Raw genomic sequence first — 21627 nt, forward strand, 5'->3', positions numbered from 1 at the left:
TCGGTTTTCGCCGACTGGAAGCTCATTCTTCCTCCGGGCAATTGGGCACTATTAGACAAATAGTGGCGTTTACCTTCAGGGCTTCATATTCCTCGATTCTTCTGCGGCACAGCAGTCGCCTCGCTGCCCCGAGGATCAGCACGCCGCCAAACGGGGCCAGGGCTGGGGAAAGGTGGTGGCGGCGCCCGACACCGGGGGGAAGCGGGGGGATTCGGAGCTGGGGTTATCATGTCACAAGTTGGGAAGAAAGAGCCCTCCCCAGCTCTCACTTGCCTGCATGGCTCCAGCCTCCAGTCGGCAGCGCCTGGGCGGCCATGCCAGCCCCTGTGGTCACTGGGGCAACCGCGGGGCCAGCCGCCATCTTGGCCCTGTGCCCACCGCCATTTTGGCCCAGCGCCCTGCAGCGCATGGAAACCCTCAGGGAGCCTGAGGTAAACGGCAGGTCCCTGCCGGGGAGGAGAGAGACCTGGGGGATTTGTGTGCCCCCTGGCAAATGCAGTGCTTGCTGTTTCCTCATCCCCATTGCACACCACTGGTTTTTTTCTCTGAAAGCCCTCAGCTGCCAAGTTCCTTTCTCTGCACAATCCCTCCTGGCATATCCATGCTTGAGATGCTCCAGATTTACCACTGTGCCTGGTTGGAGATGCCAACAGTGAGCACCCTCTGCGGGCTCTTTTTTGGTGGCAAACATAGCCCCGAAACCTGTGGCAGGACAAAGGAGATGATGATTACTCCTAGCAATGAGGGTGAGGGACGGCTGAGGGGGCCTGCCTCCAAGTAATACAAGCTGGCCAGCTAGATTCAGGTAAATGAATAGCTATAATATACAAGATAAAAAAAAACACCCGAAGAATCTTGTTGTCTGGGCATTTCCATGAAATTTTGCTCCGAGGTAAAAGACTGCTTTTCACACTGAGCTCCCAAATGTAGAAATAAACAGGAAAAGCAACCTTCTCTTTCACTGATTCATTTTCCTTGGTGTCAAAGCAGTGCTGAGCCACAAATCCACAATATTAATAATCTCTGTCTGGGCTGGGCGATGTTGCAGAGCCCCTGAGCCCCTTACCAACACGTGCATCAGAGGGGGAGGAAATGAGTTTGTGCTTTTGTTTGCTCGCTGAATATTTTTGTGCATGGGTTCCTTCTCCCAAATGTTGAACAGCAGCTTACCTCTCCCTGAGTGTCCTTGGTTACAGTTGGTCATCAGCAAATTACTTTGGTGTTTAATGAGACTAGCTTCCACATAAAGTCCCTTAGATTTTGCAGCTCCTATGTTCTGGGCAAAAATTAATCTGTCCTTCTTCTGGGAAATACTTTCCTCCAGCTGCCCTGGCTTAGATGCAGCTGTCTACTGAAAGCCCTCACGGCTATAAGATGCGCTTCTTCCTAATAAAGACACAGACAGTTTAAAGATGTCTTTGAAGCCTAGTTCACCTAGAACCTTTTGAAAAACCTACCCTAAATCCCATAGCTAGAAGTCACTGACAGAGGCCGGACATGGCTAGGATGGCCCCGCTGGATCAACAGCGGCTTTTCAAAAGATGCTCTGAAGCCCTTTGAGTTGTTCCCTGTCCCTCAACCCAGCAGCTGGGCAGTGCATTGGGAAAAGCTGGCATTTGTAAATAGCTTCAGGGATCACCTTTCCAGCTCTTGGTGCTTGCTGAAGCCTCATGACCAGTCCAGCATTTCGCTCTTGAACAATACCTGGCAAACCAGGACCTCCTGGAAAAGGTAGGACCCTCTCCCTGGAGGGTTAATGAAAGGGACTTGCAGCAAGTCTGTAGCCAACCATTGCAGACTGCCCCATCATGCTGCCCCTTTCTGCATGGCAAATGCCCATAGGATCTCATCTTTCTCTGCTCTTAATGTGACCTCTGAGATAGCTGATTGCCAGAACCAGCTTAGTGTCTCCAAACCTGGATAAAGCCTTAAAAAGACTTCTCAGTGTTTCTGTGTCCCATGCTGTCCTTGGCAACAAAGTCCAGATGACTGACCCAGCCAGCACTTTTCTTTTCATAAACCACATCCTTCAAGGGGAGTCAGTCAGTGCAGTCATAGCTTATAACAGCAGCTCTAGCAGTTTATCAGAATAAGTTGTCTTTAACAACTTATCATTCATGGCTGTGTCACCCCCCCTACTGCAGTGGAGAAAGGGAGTACTGGGATGCTTTTCCAGATCTGCAAATCCATAGGTGCCTTCAGATAGAGTCTGGACTTCAAGCCAGGATGTGCTTGGCTGCACACTCTGCTGCAGGTACGTGTGTTGACTTTGAATCAGCTTGCCCGCAGAGCCCAGAACTGTTCCACTTCCTCTAGCAAGATTTCTTGGTGGTAGCAGATCACCTGGAGGCATCAAGGATGCTGCCTTTACACCACCACTCTCAGGGCTGCTCAGAGAGGGCATATGTTTCATCAAGTCCAGACAGGAAGAAAAACATCTAGTTTGGATCATCGTGTTGCAGTGAAGGAGATTCCTACATAAGCAAGAAGCTTCATTTCAAGTGAATAAAGTGCCCGCTGCAAAGGTGCTGAAGACAAATACTTGCCCACAGTTTGCACCTTCTGAATTATATCTGTCTGATTTGTCAACAGTTTGTAACATCACACAATAAAGTATGGAGGGCCAGAGTGTAACGTTCCAACACACGCTCTGGAATCAAACTGTGGACAGGCAAGAAGGAAGTGGTATCGCGTACCCAGGGATATCTAACTAAAATCTCTAGAACAGAAAACTGCTGTTTTCTACCACAAAATGCTAAATTCTGTCTGCCTTTTTCTAGCCTCTTCTGGCAAGCTACAGTTCCCATCTATTCAAATTCATGCCTTTTCACCTGTTACTACATTATTTTATTAAGAGTTTATATACTTCTAAATACTACATATCATCTAACTGACCAGACTTCCTTTGGGCTAGGAACTGTACATACACATAGTAAGACACAATCTCAGTTTTAAAAATGCAGACTGATAAATGCTAGGATATAAAACTCCAGAGTGGAACCATTGCATATAGTTTATATACTTCAGAGAGATCCTGCAGCAGCCACCCAGCTGGGAATCCAGACATCAGACCTGGAAATTACTTTTGAAAACACAGGCCAAAGAGAAGGAATAACTTGCCCAAAGACATACACGGTATCTGTGGGAGCACCAAGAAATAGAGCAAGATCTCCCAAGTGAAAGTTAACACGCTAGTCATAAAACTCTCCCTGCTAGAGCACTTCACATCTGTTTCTCTGCTTGCTTTGTTGGGTTTCTCATATGTGCTTCTTAAGTATCTTTTAATAACATTAGAAAGAAATAAAAAGTGTGCAGGTGCTTCCATTTATGAGTAAGAAACTTTCTTAGAAGTTCACAAGAACAAAAATCAATGTGTTTTCCAAGGCACAATAAGTTTTCTGAGCAAGCCTTCTTTATTATTCAATTTAAGCACAACTAAAATATATAGCTGTTTCACATTTGGTTCCTATCTGAAGCATGCCTTGTAGAACAATGTTTCTCTCTCCCTGCAATTTTGGCTCCACAACACTGGTTTTATTTGCCAGGCCTAGTGAACAATGACCTATCCATCCACGTCATGCATATTATGTCAAATTTATTACAGCAGCTTTTCAGTATATTTCCAGTCAAGGCCTCATTCTTCTTACAGAGTCTGCAAATGAACAACAGTTTTAGTTACAAATGCCTCCCTGTGAGCCAGCACTCCTGACAATAGAATTGAACTTACTGTATTTCTTGCAGAATTCTGACACCACTATAACCAATCATTATGACGCATTGGTGAGAAACACCATATTGCTCTGCTCTTGATATATTCCCCATCCAAAATGAGCAGGAGTGATAGTGGGAGTCATTCAAGCCTTGATTAGTACTTGAACAGATCAAGCATATATCTTCATATCCCATTAGGAGAAGAGAACCCAAAGAATTGAGGTACCCACCACCAAGGCCCTGAACCGTGGGAGAGGTTTGTCCACAGAACAAGTAACAGCTATGTGAAATCACAAATATCAAGTATGCACAGAGCATATCCTGAAATAGAGAGAACTGCAAGATGTTCTTGACAAATGGTGGGAGTGCTAACGAGCATCTGGACTAAATGATTATATTCCCTTTTTGACTGAAAGCACTTACAGATTTACATTAGCTGTGACCCAGTAAAGCATTAACACCTGTTTGTAGTGAACATGCAGAGGCTTGCTGACTGCAAGGACAGCACTCATGCAGGTAGATAAATGAACAGGGACTCAAGGAGGGAAATGCCCTGGCTAGCTATTCCCAGGTGGCAGGACAAGCACCCCACAAACATGCCAGTGAAGTATAATTTTCAAGTCAGGAAAACAAAGCCCCCTCCTCTGCAAACCCAGAGTTGTGAACAGCTGTGTGGAGGCCAGCTTTGAGCTGCACAGGGGATAAAAGAGCAACTACTGCACTACTCCCTCCCCCATCAGCATCATTGCTCTCTCTTCACTCATCGCTGCTCTTCTCTCTGCATTTCTTCCCTTCCAACAGCACAAGCAACCCAGCCTTGGTCTCACTCCTCCTTTGGTTTTGTCTGCAGAGAAGCCTTGAGGCAGCTTTGGGGACTTCCTGTATGCTGAATGCAATGCGGGCAGCTGTGTCCAGGCAGCACGCAAAGTAAGAAATGTTTGTGAAAAGCTCTTTTAAATCTTTCTGAAGGTTAAACTACAGTTTCCAGTTCTCTCACCTTTACAAGCTTCACAGTCCATGCAAAGGATAGCAGCACTGGAATTTCCGTTGGCAGAGGTAGAGCATGGATCTAAATGTTTTGGAACATTAGTATATGTTACATTCCCTGCTGCTCTAAAAATCAGCCCGAGAGTGCCTCTCAGGAAGAGCACAGGTATGCTGTATTATCAGTATCAGACCCAGAGAAGGAGATTAATGTGATTAGTCATAAATGGACGGAGGAAAATACATGCTGGAGTTCTGAGGAGTACTATTGGTTGCTTGGGGAAAACTTGCAAGCACAAAGGTACTGAGTATCAAATAACTATTTAACCTAGCATACAAGTATTTCTCTACATAATAAATGTATACCAGAAACTGAAAAAAAGAGAGATTTAAATAACTGTCAAAAAAACTGAAAAGGCTTCAGAACTCTAAAGTTTTGGAGAAAATAGATACAGCCATTGAGAATATTTTTGAAACCATGGATAGGTGACATTGAATAATCTAATAATGGTGCATTTTATAAAGCAGTAAATAGTAGTATCACTCTTCAGCCCTAGGTTTTACAAGGAAAACCAATGTCCTTTGACAACTGGGAAACTGAGGTACAGATGAATAAAAAGTTTCTTTCTCTTGATCCCCCAAGAGACTAGCAGGGAGTTAGGAACAAAAGATAGTTCTCCTGTGTTGCATTTCAATGCTTTTATTACTACGCAACACTGCCTATCCACCTAGCTTCAGATCTACTGCTAATACAGCTAAGCAATAAAGCAGAGCTTAATTCTGCAAAGTACTGAGCTTCTCCCTTGCCCCACAGGAGTGGGGCTGTGCCTTGAGTTCTGATTTCACTCAGGCTGGAGGTCCTCTCTCTTTGGAGCAAGAACACAGGCTAAAACATTCAGGTGCTGACAATCACAAATTCTTACCCCCCAGAGCAGCATTAATTCTATTTTCCACTTGTCCCAGAACCTGTACCAGATCTTCCAGCTCACCAGCAGCTGAGCCCTGAGGATGTGCTTTGAGGAATGCCACAACACAGAGTGTAGCCCAGCAGAGGACCCCTTATAGCGAGAGAGACTCCCTACCAGGTCAGGCCACCAAGTATTGATCTACAGGCATGGGTTACCAGCATCAGCTCTGCAGCAAACATTCTCCCAGTGTCTAATCTTAAAGCGATGATGTTAGGTGACAGCATTGAGACCTGCATGCAAGAGGAAAAGGTGCTCCCTTCTGAAGGGATGCAAGTAATAAACCCCTTGGTTGCGATACAGCTAAAAATAGGTGATAGTCTAATAAAGCCCTCAGGGGACAAAATGAACAAACAAAACCACCAGGATCCATCCATCCTTTGTAAAGGAACACCACCTCTGTCTTTCCTCTTTGCTTATGGCAAAGCACATGCTTAAGTGGTTTCCTGCAGCAGGTTGCTTTTGCTGAACCGAGGCCTGCAGGAGCCATTGATCATTTCCACTAGTAAAAAACCCTGTTTTTCACCAAGCAGAGCATAAACAGATGCAAAAATGCATGCTATGGAGAAAAAAGTTTTACAGCAAGCCCATCATCTCCGAGAATCTCTCTGGCCTAAAATTAAAAGAAAAGTTGGGGCTCCCCCTGCCCCAGACTTTCCTCAGAGACAGACAGCTCTTTTCCAATAATGTACAAGGAACAGCTTTCCAAAATGTATCACAGGTAGAACTGTGCATCCAGAGTCTTCTCATCAAAACCAGAAAACATCCAGGAAAAAAGAGAAGATGGGAAGAGAACAGAAGATCTCTGCCATGGGAAAATTCAGTTTTGTCATATGACTCAATCAACAAAAGGCAAAACATTATTTTAGTTTTAGTGTGGACTATCATTTCCTAACTTTCAGTGAGAAACATCCATTCCAAATGGCTATTGGCCTTCAAGTACAAAAAGAAAACTTCAACCACAGCATTTCAAATTAAGATTACTGTTCTTGCAGAAAAAAAAAATCTATTTTCCAATCAGCTGTGTTGCTTCCCAATTCTAGGTAAGAAGAGGACTTTTAGGAGTAGAATATTATCTGTGTTTGCCAGATTATAGATTTGAGTGGCCTAAGGATTTTTTTGCTTTGTATTGTGTTAATTTTTGTGGTCTCTGACTGTAGTGGTGTCTAAAAATATATTAGTATTTCTAATAAAAACCCCCATTAATAGAAATTTAATCAATTCCATGCTCAGGAATGTTTATTTATTTACTGAGATAAAGAAAACATTTTGAAGAATCCTGATTATCTGCAACACTGGAAATGCCTTGGCCCTTTGCATGATCTGTGTTTTCTGTGGGGGTTTTTTTTGGCATTTTTTTCTATTTTTAGGCTGATTTCCAAGGCTGACCAAAATTACCCCAGATATGAGAGCTGTAGGGAAGTCAGCTGTAGGGAAGCCAATCTTGGCAACTATTGAGTATTTAAGAGACCAGCAAGCATTTAATAAGCCACTGCTATGTTTACCCCAAAATTACAAGTTGCCCTTCCTGGAGGTTTAAAAGATTCTTCCTTGAGTGCACCATTTTTCCAAAATACCTATGAAGATGTTAATGCCTCTTGCAATTTCCTTGAAAAGGTGTTCCCATCTGTCACTGTCTGCAAATCTCTTTCACACCTTAGGGAAAGTTTTGCTATAGCAGTGCTTTGGTAATCCCCAGTTACACCATAATTGCATTGTGTTTATACAGAAAAACTTCATACAGAAACCGGAACCTGTGCTAGAGTTTACCTGTAACGTTACGCCCAAGCTCTCGGCTGCCCTGCTCCTCCTGTTGATGCCACGTTCCTCTTCCCTCTCATAGAGGTAAGATAAACCCCAGGGTGGGGGGAGGGAATATTTCATTCTCAGGTTTATTGAAACACATCCTTGCTTTGGGCTGGTTTTGATTGGCTTCTGCGTAACTAGTTCCTGCTCACAGTTTCTGTGATAATTGCACTCTGTATTAATTGAGCATATATTGTACTCCATGCAGTCAGCAAGTGATGAAGCTGTCGGTTTTTTGCTAGCTATTACGCTGCCTGATTCTTACGGGCTGTTTGATATTAGTAACAAATTGGGCAATTTATACGTCATAAATAAGGTTCAAAAGCCCTGCTTTATCAGCTGGAGAGAAAAATGCTGTTATCTTGGTTGACAAAATGCATGCACTAAGATTCCCGATGCCTTTTGGCAGGAATTCATCAGAGCAGATGTATTCCTTCTATTGGGCACCATTTGGTTCAATTATTCTTAATGTTTAATGACAGAATAATTGGACAAAATGGTAATATATACTCCAATAAAATACTTTCATGAAATGCTTTAATTGCTGGATTTTCATTACTGCAGTGCTGAGCTCTTTGTTCTGCCTATTGACATTTGACAGACCATAACCTTAATATGTTATTTTCATAAATCTCTTGATGGACTTTATCAAAGGTGAGCACTAAACCAATGGAAGTAGGTCCTCCTGTGGTAAATGGGCTGGGGAACTGGAACAAATAGGGAAAACAGCAAAGTGAAATAAAGCTGCTCCATCATTACCCCAGGTACTTCTGTGCAGCCACCCTAAGTAGGAGAAGGAAGGGTGGCAGTGGTCATACTTATTCTGTCCATCCAAGATATGCTCCAAACATCTTCCCCTTCCTAGGGGCCAGCTTGGGAAAGTAGCAAAGTAGCTTGTTATTTTCTACTTACTGTGTGTTTTAAGGGCTTGTGCTTAAAGTCCTTCCTCAGGAAAAACTTCCAGTAAGCCAACAAGAGTTGTGGCAGTGATAAAATGGGGCCTGATCTATGCGATCCAGGGCCAGTGCTGCAGCCAGCAGAGTCCAAGGATGAAAATGAAGGCCTCACGCCTTCAGGACCCACCATTGCTATTCCGGGTTACCTGGTAACTAAATGACGAAGAACAGGAGCAAGCCAGGAGATAGAGTGAGCTGGAAGGAGGTGCACAGCCAGGACACATCACAAGGGAGAAGCCATAGGAAGGGGGACAATAACTGTCTTCACTGCCTCCTATATGCAGGAAATAAACTTCAGCTACCGGGGACTAATGAGGAGAAGGAATGGCTTACAAGTCACAGGAAGATTTATAAGCCAGAGGAGGACCGCTGGCTTTCTAAGGCACTAGCTGACTTTTGTGTTGCTTGTTTGGATAATGCCAGGTACAATGGGTCCTTGGTCATTGATTGGGAATCCTAGCTGCCAAGCAGTGTAACCAATAATACATTTTGTAACCCATCCAGAAATGGCCAGGAGCCAGCCAAGAGAGGGTGAAGCTACTTTTTTCCTGCTTCTGGGAAATTCTCAGGCTATCAGTAGTGATGGATTTTTTTGTTAACTGAGGTATGGGAAAAGCACAGAAGTGCCTGCCAGTGCTACCTGCTCTCAAGTATTCCAGTGTCCTGACCTCCATACCACCAAAATCGCACGAGCTCGGGGACCTGGAGCTCTTGTGCAATTCGGTGATATCCGGGTTTCTGCAAAAATGGGGAGTGCCAAGGAGGAGAGGACAGCAGAGAAGAGAGAAGGAAAAGTGAGTCCCGTCCTGAGTCCTCAAGCAGGCCCAGTCTGCTGGGACACCGGCTTTAACTCCAAACATAGAGCAAACAGTAAAGCGGTGCAAAATCCTTAGTGCGGAATTCCGCAGGGGATTGTTAGAGGATTAAATAGAGCAGAAGGAATGAGGAAGAGATGCATTTTTAAAGCTTCTCAATTAGTTTCTAATTGCTGGCATCCAGCCAATCTGGAGAGGCAGTGAAGGGATGAGAACTAAGGAGCCCACAGCAGCTGCTCCCACCGCAGAGTACCCCCATGGCCGGCTGAGCAGAAAAGCCAGGGTTGCTCCAGCTGTGAGGGCATCCTTTACCCAACACTGCCACTCATAGCTCAATCCTGACCTGAAGGCTTAAGTGGGTGAGAATATGGGAATCAGTTTTGCTTTTCATTGCTGTTAGGACAAGACATTTTGCCTTGTAGAGCCTCATTTAAAATTAGGTAGTACTGTCCAGCTACAGGAATGTTTGTGCCCAGACTGAAGGGAGTATTACATTCTTATGGATGTATTTACTGAGCGTAATTACTAAATATCCTTCAGTTCTGACAAATCAGTTATCAACAAATTCAAATGTTGGCCAAATTTTCACATTTCATCATTTTGATTTTACCAAGAAGCAAAACTTCTGGAAAAAGCTTTGAGACAAACATTTTCAATCAGCAACAGGAACAAATACACTAAATTGTTTTTCACTTGGCTGTGAGGGTCTCAAATCATTCAAGCAGTTCCACTAACAACCCTATCGCTATCCATGGTGGAATGCTGCAAACACATCAGGACTTAGCTGTCCTTTACCCAAAACAGCTCTGATGAATTAACAATGCATTCAGAGTAACTCTAGTGGCTGCCCTATACAGCTGAAAGGCCTGTTATGACCATTCAATAATGCACATTAATTTTAACATTGATTTTCTACAGCAGTGATACTCCAAAGTGACTGGATTTGAGACATGCAATTGTTCACATGTTCAGAAGGTACCTTTCAACAATCACCTTCATCACCTACCCTGTAAAAATCAGGCAGGAAGACGCAGCAAGCACACTTCCAGTTTAGAGACAGAGCAGCTTCACTAAAATAGGAGGCATTTTCAGATGTGATAGGTTTTGGTCACCTCTCCTTAGCTTTAGAGCAAAGATAGTGGTGCCATGCTCAGGAGAGGAAAGGGTGCAAACCACTGAAGTAGCTCCTGCTTTTGAGTTGCTGAATTAATGTTTCTTTGTGAACCACATGCACTCTGTAGTGAGATAGGGATGGGGGGCCTGGGACAGCTGCAAACACGCCACACAGCTTGTCCTGAAGGCTGGGAGTGACACAGACACATTCTGAACTACCTGCTCTTAATACTGATCTTAGAAGAGGCTCGAACACAGTGTGTGGGTGGTTCTGTTACACCAGCAACAGATAGCACAACAAAAGGGAATGCTCATAGAAGTCCTGCTGTACAGGCTGAAAACAAGGGCTTTGCTTCTGCATTTTCAGATCTTTGCAGGATCTGGAAATGACTAGGGTAGAACTCAAGCCGTGATCCGGAAAAGCTCAAGCTTAATGATGAAACCTGGAAATCAATTGTTAGAAGGAGACACAACTCTGGCAGCCCCCTCAGTGTCTTTTGAAAGTAAGCTGTTTTCAAAGGGCAGCCTCATGAGGGTGGATATGGGAATTTCCCAACTAGAAAAGCCAATGCAGCTGTCATGCAAGAACAAGCTGGCTTCAGCAGATGGAGCATGACAGCAAGAATTCTTCAGGGTTGTGAGCAGTGATTTCCACAATGAGTATAATCCAGAGGATAGTGGAAAAATCAATAGATGGATAATGTTAAAGAAATCAATAGAATTGAAGCTCTAAGGCTGAATTGTACGCATGCAGAATTGACACTGACTAATCTGCTGCTGTCCTCAAAACTTCATCTTGATGAGGATGCACTTGGCGTTCTGGACATTGGTGAGAGAGCCACGGCATCCTGCACCCTTCAAGGTAATACTAATAATAATAATGAAAAAATGATTCATTCTCTCATGGTTGACAACCTGCATGTCTGAGAAAATTCCCTTTCTACTCTGAGTATTCTCTGAAGCAGATTTACGGACTGATTACCAGAGGTTCAGTGGACAAGCTGTGGAGGTATGTTATGTCAAACATCTCATCTCGGGGCTACAAGACAGTCGTTTTGGAAAATTATTTGCAAAATAATTTATTGCCTCATTTTCCCCATGTTTTGCATCTGCTTGTTTAGAGCACAACTCAAAGGGGATTACATCTTCACATCTGAAGTGGTATTCCTCCTGCTGTACAACACGGGAAAAGCGCTTGGGAGAGTAGTAGAAAATGCAACTGGAACTAAGGGCTTTCCAGTACCCCCAAGTACTTGGGGTTTAGGCTGAACAGTGCTAATGAACAAAGCTATAATTCAGTAAACAGCCAAGTTAAGAAGATCCAAAAAGAATACTGGGAATCTGTCTCACTTTATATTAATACTGTTTCTTTGGGACCAGTCCTAGCAATTTCTATTGACATCAGCCCTGGGGAACATTCCTGGGAATGCTGCAGTCAGAATTCCTAACAAGACCCTCCTCTTTGCTTTCCTCAAAAAAACGATGACCAAAAGAGGGCAGGGAGAAAAGCTCTTCACCCTCCACGTGAGGAGAAAGGGTGGGCGAGTTCACTACTCAGCTCCCAAACGTCTCCCTCCAGGAACTCCCTGCGCTGAGCTGCCAGCACCTCCCAGCACCAGGCACTTCCCTAGCAGCTCAGGTCCTTCACCCTTTTCAGAAGAGAGTCAAGGACATCTTAAGAGCCTAGACAGGTCTCCTCATGGTAAAGAAAGAATGTGGATGTACACCATCATCCCAAAGTTTGAGCTTGTCTGCACCTGACAGAGAGGTAGAAAAGGGCAGGTTCATCTGTGTTTGTTTGCTATGCAACCCCCATCTCACTCCTTGAGTGGTGGCAGAGGGGAGAGGGAAGATGAGCCCTCTGATGTTCAACAGTAGTGCTGCTGCTTTCCGATTGAAATGCAGCATAAATCCTTCCAAACCTGCAAGTTTTCTGTTTTCAGAGGCCTGGCTCCCCAGCAGCCTGGAATATTACAGCTGTAGGAGGTTGACACCACGTTACTGCTAATATCCTCTGAAAGAAGACTCTGGTCCCAGGTAGCTTGGGGAACCGGTCACTTTTGCTAAGTATGCAGCCAGGTAAGGCAAGGCCCCAAATACCATTTGTTCCTGGAACTGTGCTGCTTGGCAGCGTAAAGTCCTTCAGTGGGGGCAAAGGAAGGAGAGTTATTACCCTCAGGGACTGAGCTGCTGAGTATGGCTACTGTTTGGTCATGAGGCCAAACAGAGCACTGTCCACAAACGAAATGGCATTTTTTAAACCCCTCTGCTGACCCATCTGTGAAACAAAGGATGAATATCACTCAAATACCTCTTGCAATGCCCTTTCTTTGCCTGTTATTTTCTATTTCTGTTTTGGAGTGGGCAGAGAGCAGCAATAGGCATCTGGCTGTAAAGAGGCTGCCACATACAATTACAGAGAGAAAGTCTTGAAGGACACAGTGCTGAAACAGTGAGACATTTGAAATAAACTTAAAGGGAATAGCTTTGTTTAGCCGTGTGGCCTTTTGCTGCCCTGTAATTCCTTATGTCGATTATAATAGAAAGATCAGATTTCTCATTTTCCCATCTCTGCATCTAGAGAAATGCAAAAACTCTTATACTTGACCTCTCTGAGCCCTCCTTTTTCAGATTCACTTACCGATACTTTGTCACTGTCACCCCTTTGAGGATGGCCTGCTTGTATGCATGTGTGCATTCAGGAGAGTTGTTCTGGTAAATGCAAAGGACTCTGTTTCTAAATCCTACCAAGCCGCACATCCCAACAGCACTTAATTCACAGAGTAACCTACTTCCGTCAGTCGCTTCCCTCTCTCCAGCCTTGGCTGTCCCTGTTAGATTTCATAACAAGTTAACCTGGATTTAATTGGGAATTGAGTGCCAGCCTATTTCTCCATCTCTGCAGATACAAGGAGGTCCAGGATAAGGCACCTTCTGTCCCAGGGAGATAAGAGAAGGGAATACTGTCCTTGTGGCTCTTCCTTCCATCCTTTTGATACTGTGGGAGCACTGCAGGAACATGCAGAGAGCTGAGGTGAGAAACTGTCACAGCTCCAACAAGTTGCTTCCTTGCAAGTAGGGCAAGCTGCAGAAGAGACACATGGAGCAGAGCCTTCTCTGAGATCCAGTGAGGAAGTGAACGACCTCCTTCCCCATCCAGTCCTATTGGTTCCCCCCAGTTTTTTGCCCTCTGCCTGCCCATCAAGCCCTCCTAGTACTTACACAAACAGCGTATGGAAGGGGCAGCTCACGAGAAGGAGCCTGCATCTATGCATATACCACAGCAGAAGTGAATTCTCTCTCCAGGCTTGTATTTTGATCCAAGATGCATTGAGAGCCTGTTCCCTCTTCAACGCTCTAAGTCCTACAGAAAAGGAAGAGCCCCAAGAGATGGAAAGTATTGTACACCATGCAGTGCTCTACTACTACTGTACCTACAACACTCAGCACCCACAAGCACAGGAAGAATATGGAAAGGTGAAAAGACAAACTCACATATGTACTAAAGACTGTTCTGCCATCTGCAGGAGGGGCTACCAGGTCTTGGCTAAGTCAATGTTTCTTATAGCATAGCAGTTATCTCTGAGGAATAACATGCAATAATCCACATATAGTTTCATTTTTAATCTTTATCTGGTACTTTTTGAGGCTGAACAAAGACATAGACTCATGCAGGATTCTAGCAAGGGTACATCTGTCTCCAGATGAAAGGATCCTGACATCAAACTGACTGCAGCTGGCTGGAAAAAGTTTTAAATCATCGTGATCAACACGAGTTTCGCACCAAAGTACAAATACACATACCATTATTTCCTCTGGGTGACGGGCAAATCCTGTTATTCTACTTATGAATGGGCCTCATTAAGTAGAAAAAGAATTGTTGGTGCAACCTGTTCCCTTTTAAATTAAACATATTAAATCTGATAGATACCTCTAATTCTCTGCTCAGCCTTTTATGCATCGCAATAACACTGCTCCCACTGTTTGGGAAAGTCTTGAGTTTGCATAATCTGCTTTTTACTTCCCTGGCAGTTGCAGATCATTCTTGGTAACTAAATTAAAAGCCGTTTCTTTCAAGAATCCACCTGATCTGTCCTCCTTTCTCTTCCCTACACCCTACAAGTTAAGAAGAAAATATGAAAAACAAAACCCTACCAACCAGGATAAAATCTTATCAAAAGCACTGGAAAGTCACCTCATCCATTCTTTTGCCTAAGGCAAAGATCAACTCCTCTTAAACCATACCTGACAGATGTTCATCTAACTCTAAAAACACCCATTCATGATTTCACAGCCTGTTCCTCGGCTCATCTCATGGCTACACGTTTGACCTAAATGTCCCTTACCGCAGCCAAAGCCCCCTACTGTTTGACCTGTCCACACTGGATTTAAAGATGACTATTTCTTCTTGAAGAGTATTTCTTCTCTTTTTGAAGCGAGCTTTTAAACGTATGTCACCATCTCTCCCTTCTGTCTTTCCTGCTTTAACCTGAACAACCTTATGGCTTTCAAGCTTCCCTATGCTCTTCAGATTTCTTTTTGGTCTCTCATGAACATCTTTTCTGAAGTACAGCCCCATTTCAGAAGCTAACACTCCTGAACAGGCAGGCCAAACTGCTTCAGCCCGTTTCTGTTCCTGCATTTGTTCCTGTTGTCTGGAACTGAGTGGAGAACGCAGGAAGTCTACATCTTACCTTGGACGACAACAGACAGGTAGGGAAGAGATGTTGAGGGGACTCTAGGAAGGCTTTTGGGCTACTGTATACCAGCTGTACCAGGGACTCTAGGAAGGCTTTTGGGCTACTGTATACCAGCTGTACCAGTTTGCTGAAGCCTGTTGGTAGCACAGCATTTGGCTGGCTCTAGGAGACCGGCTGACCAGAGCACACCCAGTTTCCCAGGCTGGACGCTCAATGCATCCCACTTTAAATCAGCCAGCCAATGCACACATACTTAGTGGTGTGGTGTCTCTGCCATCTTTCGTAGGGAGACATGGTAAGCAGCAAGGAAACACAGTGAGTCAGCTATGCAGATGGAAAGGTGTGGAAAAGGGAAATGGGAATTTTAGTAGAGGAAGGAGACAGACTCTGGGTTGATAAATCAAAATGTGCAATGATCTGCTTACCCCCGTCTGCCCCTTGCTAGAGCTGGCCTTGACTTCAAGAGAGACACCAATTTTCTGAAAGTCAACAAAAAGGAAAATAAGGCACGAAATCTCACAATCCAATCAGTTCAGAGGCTGACAGCAGCATGTAGTACCAGCATTTTACATGTCATATAGTAAAGCACTAAGCCTAGGAGTCTTTGAGGCTTGCAGCCTGCACCTAACCTTGCATGCGCAGACTTCCTCCCTTCGAGTCCAGCACAAGGGGGTGAGCTGGGCCAAGCTGACGCGTGGTAAGGAGAGGTGCCCAGGTCTGAACATCCCCAAGGTGACCAAGTAGGGCACCCTTGTAGGGCAAGGTAAGCCACAGAGCACTAATCTTGACTTGGGAAACAGATTCTGCTATGAAAGACGACCCTGCTTGGGATCTCATCTAGTGACTGATTTGCACCGACATGCTGTTCCAGTTACAGCAATTTTGCATGATACCAGCTGCTTTTACTGATGTAGGGAAGAAAAGGCCTGACAAATAGGATAGTAAATGAATGTTAAGGCTATTACTCCAGAACTCCCAGCTGTTATACTTTCACTGGGAGAATTTAAAGGTATCTTGTTATAAGATACAATACAATGTCAGCATTAAGAGTTTCCTCTTGTTTTCCTTTCTAAGTGCCCAGTCCTACAGAGCTTTATTAATATTGGCTGAAATATCAAGATTTAAAGACCAACAAAATCTCACTTAAACGTTCACGAAGGGGATTAAGTGGAACTTGCTGCTTACACTGCTGTTTGCTTTCTGCAGGAGGGGCAGTTCTCACATACTTTTCCTTTGGGTTTAAGCTGTAATAGGTTGGCTGGAACAGAGTCTTGCATTCAACCCCACTGCAGGGAGAAGGCAGCCATCAGGTAGACAGCTGCGGAGGACGGCAAACCTCATCCTTGCCACGCTGTGATTCTGCATGCTTGAGCAAAGACAAAAGCATCCCTTCTAGGTATTGTGTTTACGTGGAACTTGTAACAGCTAAAAGTGCAGGAAATGTAACTAAAACTCTTTCCAAGGGACAGTAAGACTAACCTTACACATTTCCATACACAGAGAAATGACCCCTGCAAATAACAACAAATCAGACCACAACATCACAAAGCAAGCAAAACATACAAAGAGCACCTCTGGCTACCGTATGACAAAATGCTGAATGGAAGAACACAGACTGCAACAGACAAATTAAACAATCCTCTATTTTATAGAAAGGACAAAGTCATTAATTGGGTTCATTTTTACATTTATTTAACAGTTGGTGTAGATAGTATTAATCTTTGCAGAATAATAATGTTCACACATAATGGTTTTGAGATCAGAAGTTAAATACTCAGTGTGTAATCATATTGCATCAACAGTTCTTCCACAGAATGCTTTTATTTTCCAGTATTAAAATACATAAAAGAGTGTGATTTTTTCTTTTTTCTGTTATTATGGTGAGGTAAATGTTTCTTCTTTCTTCTTAAAGTGCACTTCTATGCACCTTCACTGTAACTGCTAACAATACCCTTCTCTTTCAATTAGTCAATAAGTACATACCTAGTGGCATATTTATTGCTGTTCTAATGGTCATACATTTTTGCCTTGAGCAACAGGTAGAGAATGGAATGAAGAAAGAAAAACCTAGAGTAACTGATGATAGTAACCTATCTATGCAGTTTGTGTGAAGAGGCAGAAACTAGCGCAAATAATTTATTTTGAATTAACAGTTTTAATGGAAATGTCAACAAAAATTATTTACATTTTTTCTATATAGGACATGGTATTGATGAGGACTGCACAAAATTCACAATTAATAATTTATTAGACAAATTCTACCTCTCTGCCAATTTACAGTCTTCATATGGTAATATGCTCCCATTTCTTCACTCTTCAAATTTATTGATGAATGAGATCTGTACTGAGTTCCTTAGTTACACAAAACATTTGGTATTGTCTTCTGTTCCCTCAATAAATGATTTGTGTAACTAATAGCCTCAATTTTGACTGTTACAAAAGAATATATAATCAAAATAAATCTCAGGCAATACCCGAGTACTGAAACTCATAATTTGTTCTTGTATATACTTGTACTGATGCTTGAAAAGTCAAACACTTTAAAAATTGAAAAGGTCATTTGCATTTTATTCCCAAGAAATCAGGACTCCTTTTAGGAAGTTATATTCTTTGAAAAATAGCCTGTGCTACCAATAAAAAACTGCTTCAGGTTCTCATCTTCTCTTGAATCCTCACAGCAGTGACAAACTTATTAAAGAGTTTATTTTGAAAAGTTAGCAGCCTTTTGTTTTTACTAGCAGACACATTCTCCTAGCGTTTTCTGTATGACAGTGTTATACCTAGAAACACTGTACCTCACTTCTAAAAACTGAGAAATAAATTGAATCACATTTCACCTGCTTATAGGTACAGTATAAGAATGGAAGGTCCTTTCACCATCAACTATTCAACCTGTCTTCCTACTGTGAGGTATACTTTTGCATCTAAAAAAAAAAAAAAAAAACCAGCTTAAGGCAAAGTGTGTGATTTCTAAAAAAGAAAATAAACAGTATTCATTTGAATAAAAATAGATATTGTAAGCACACAAATTTGTACGTTACTGTAAAAGTTCATATAAAATGCATTAACCTATTAGTAGTTTGCTGTCTCTCTATAACATAAAAAAGAAAGTATTGTTTAAAAAAAAATACATGAACTACATGCATTTGACTAAAGAACAGTCGTGTTGATAGCAGTCAATTATTCATTGTTGTATCTTATCATGAGTTTATCAGTGACAATTTTGGAAAGAAAGCAGAAAAAGAATTTTGTGAAGTGAAATATTATTTAATGCAATTTTAAATACCAAAATTAAAAGATGAAGATATACCAAGTTTAAAGACAGTAGTTGCAAAATTTCAGAAACCATGGTCTGCGTTCACCATGTATCACAAAATAAGTCCGTCAACACTGATGACTGCTTAGAAAAATTCCACTTATCCTCTCTGAAATAACAACAGGAATGATGCCTTCTGAAACACATATGCTTTCCATGAGGATATCCTCAAGGAGTTATTTTTTGGCAACACTAGCCACTGCCTTCTTTGCTGCATCCTCAAGGTCATTTGCAGATGTGATAGGAAGTCCACTTTCATTCAGAATACGCTGGGCTTCATGAACATTTGTTCCTTAAAAAATAAATAAATAAATAAAAGCATTAACTAATTATTAATGAACATCAACCAATAGCATCTCCTATTCAGTCTCTATAAAAATGCTAAGGCTTCAAACTAGACATCATTTCATTTTAACAACACAGTCAATGAGTAGTTTAGACTGAGCTGAGAAGAAAGAACTCTCAAATTTTAATGAAAGTTTTGACAGACAATGAAATCTGATAATAGTACTTGTATCCACAGAGGATCAATCCAACATCCACCATACTCAATGGAGATATCCAACAAGAACGGTGGATAATGAATCAGGTATCAAGTCTTTAAGACATTCAGAAAATTTAAAGCACTGTAAAAAAACAAAACAAAACAAAACAGCTATTATTATTAGCAACAATCAGCTATAACTAATCAGCAATCAGCGAATCAACAATAACTAAAATTCACAAAATTGGCTGTACGGGAGACAAAGATTTGAGTAACCTTGAAAACCTTAACTGATGTTGAGCTGTTCTTGAATATGCTTTTGCCCTTCTGCTAAAAAAGGGAAACATACACAGCTGTGTCACATCCAACTTGATACTGCTCTCTCTGCTCCTGCACTACACTATCCCACATTTAAGGAGACTGTAGAGTTACACAGCGCAAGTGCTCCATTTCATACCTACAGAGCTCAAGTTTAGTCTACAGAGAATCTGCACAGGAAAGGAAAGAGACTTAAATTAAAAAAAGATACCTCCTGTCTGACAGTGTTAACACTCGTATAAAAGACAAGTGCATAGTTAAATAAGAACATGTTGATTAGAAGAGATGACTGACTGTCACTGAGATCCTGTCCTGCCTTGTTATAACCCCAAATTTTCAAAAACAACAAAACTGGGTTTTTCTGATCTAATTAATTTAAAAATAGAATGTTAGTTGGTTTGCAGAACACTTCTGGTGACAATCCAAGGAGCCACACAAACTAAAAGTGCTATCAATTAGTTCTTTCTTGCCAAACAGCTCTACAAAACTTATCCATCATCTGTTCTACCCAGTGGCTCCCCCTTTACCCTTATCTTGCTTAACAGACCTTCACGTCCCCTTTTCACTCTGTTCAGAACGTGGCCCAATTTCTTCACAGTGAGGCTCTGATCTCACCCTGCTCTTCCATCCCAACTCTCCTCTCCCAACACACTTAGTTCCCTTCTCTGCCTCTATTCTTGTCCCTCGCATTTTCCTCTCAGTTCTTAACCTCATCATCCTGCTTCACCTTTTTTCCTTCCCACAATCAACTTACACTAGGTCTCTGCTCATCTCAAAACTCTTTCCTTCCCAATTTTTTCCTAAACTTTCCACGAGTGCTGCAAAAACTGCCAAGATCAACCTGAGATCCAGGCCTCACTGTGCTCATTTTGCCAGTAAAACATAGCCTCCTATCGCTGAATATAAATTCTTTATTATACAACTTTTTCCAGCTTTTTAGACTCTCTTTTTGCATTTTAATAGACTATTCTTAATATAGAACAAATGAACCCTACAAAAGGCAAATGCAGTTTTGATTTTCCTTCTTCCCACGTTGCCATTAGAACGTTATTAATGTCATCCTAAAATATGTGCTGCTTCCACCCTTTAACCAATGCTGAATCTAAAGAAGAATGTAAGGACACTAGTCTTTTCGAAGGCTAATTCACATCACTCATGAACGTGCCATGATGCTGCTGGGGGATACCAAGATAAGCTATAATCAGGTGGTATTGGAGGTGGGAGGAGGAAGGAAAGATAGAGAAGGAGAAATACTTTTTTTTTTTTTTTTAAGGAATATTTTGAATTTTTAATTCCAAATTACTTAGGAATAACATACTTACAGGACTTGGTATGTTTTCAAAACATCATTTTTCTCTGATATTTAAAATTTTCACCCTGTCCTGATTTTGTCTTTTCAGTTGCAGTTTTTGATTCCATTCTGGGTTCTTGTCATGTGAATGAAGGTGGATGAAGGTTCTGACTCTCTGTAACAACTGCATTGCATCAGACTTCCCACTAACTCCAGCTCATTCCTTTTGGAAAACAAAGCTGCACAGAGAATCTAGATTTTCCTATCCTTTCTCCAGCAAAGCCAAGTGACTGTTTGGATCATTGATAACTTCTGCATCGTGGAAGTATTTTGAGTCATATGTCACTGAATAACTGGAATCCACACTTTGGGATCACATCATTAGTTACAAGTACAAGACCCTGAGCTGATGCTCTTTAGGAGCATTTCTATCCTCTTGACCACGCCAAGTTCCTTGTTCATTTGCAATGTCAAAATGCTTATAATTACTTCGTAATTTCTAGACCTAGCAAAATGAATTTTAATTATATTTGGAGCTATACACTAATTATATCCTTAATGATTAACCATGCAATGAACACATTCTGTATCCTGCAGCTTTCCAAAACGCTCATTTTTAAGGGTGAGCTTGTTTTTTGGTCGGACAACGTCTGAAATCGTACATCAGAAGCAGACAGATTCAGTAGCCTGCTTCAGCGTTGCGCTCAAATCAGGATTCCCACTCCCTGCACTGAGAGGGACCCAAGACATCTCTGTGGCAGCAGGTCCCAGCACTGCCGGGACTGCAGAGGCGGCTGCCCAAAGAGTTGCGAGCAAGGGACTGCCGGGGGTCTACTGGTTGCTTGGGGGCACCGGTAGAAGAGGTCACGCTCACCCATCGATATGCATAGAGAACACATGCTGTAGGACACTGGCAGCTTGTGCAGGAAGGTCAAAGACATCTGAAATCTCTGACAGAATGGGGTTGCGGTTGTGTAATAACAATGAGAACTGTGCTGCTCTCTTCCTACAGAATTTTGAAGATGACTATTTGATGCGTTTCAGCCATCCTATAAAATGTAATGTGGAAGCTGGCAATTGCCAGTATAGAACTGTATAGGGAAGTAGAAGACACTAGGAAAGCTTCTCTTCTCTGTTAAGTTCCTTACATTTTTATAGCAATTCCCAT

At 42.4% G+C, this 21627-nt stretch overlaps 1 protein-coding gene across 1 annotated transcript in view; it reads right to left on the reverse strand.

Moving 5' to 3' along the window:
• Positions 1-17978: 17978 nt before the first annotated feature.
• Positions 17979-21627, reverse strand: part of SUCLG2 (succinate-CoA ligase GDP-forming subunit beta) — a 134759-nt gene continuing 131110 nt past the window's right edge. The window contains exon 11 of the mRNA XM_068906758.1: positions 17979-18658. Coding sequence (XP_068762859.1) covers positions 18543-18658 — 116 coding nt within the window. The 3' untranslated portion in view covers positions 17979-18542. The remainder of the gene's footprint in view (positions 18659-21627) is intronic.

The sequence above is a fragment of the Struthio camelus genome, chromosome 14 (assembly GCF_040807025.1).
Source record: "Struthio camelus isolate bStrCam1 chromosome 14, bStrCam1.hap1, whole genome shotgun sequence".
Taxonomy (NCBI): Eukaryota; Metazoa; Chordata; class Aves; order Struthioniformes; family Struthionidae; genus Struthio; species Struthio camelus.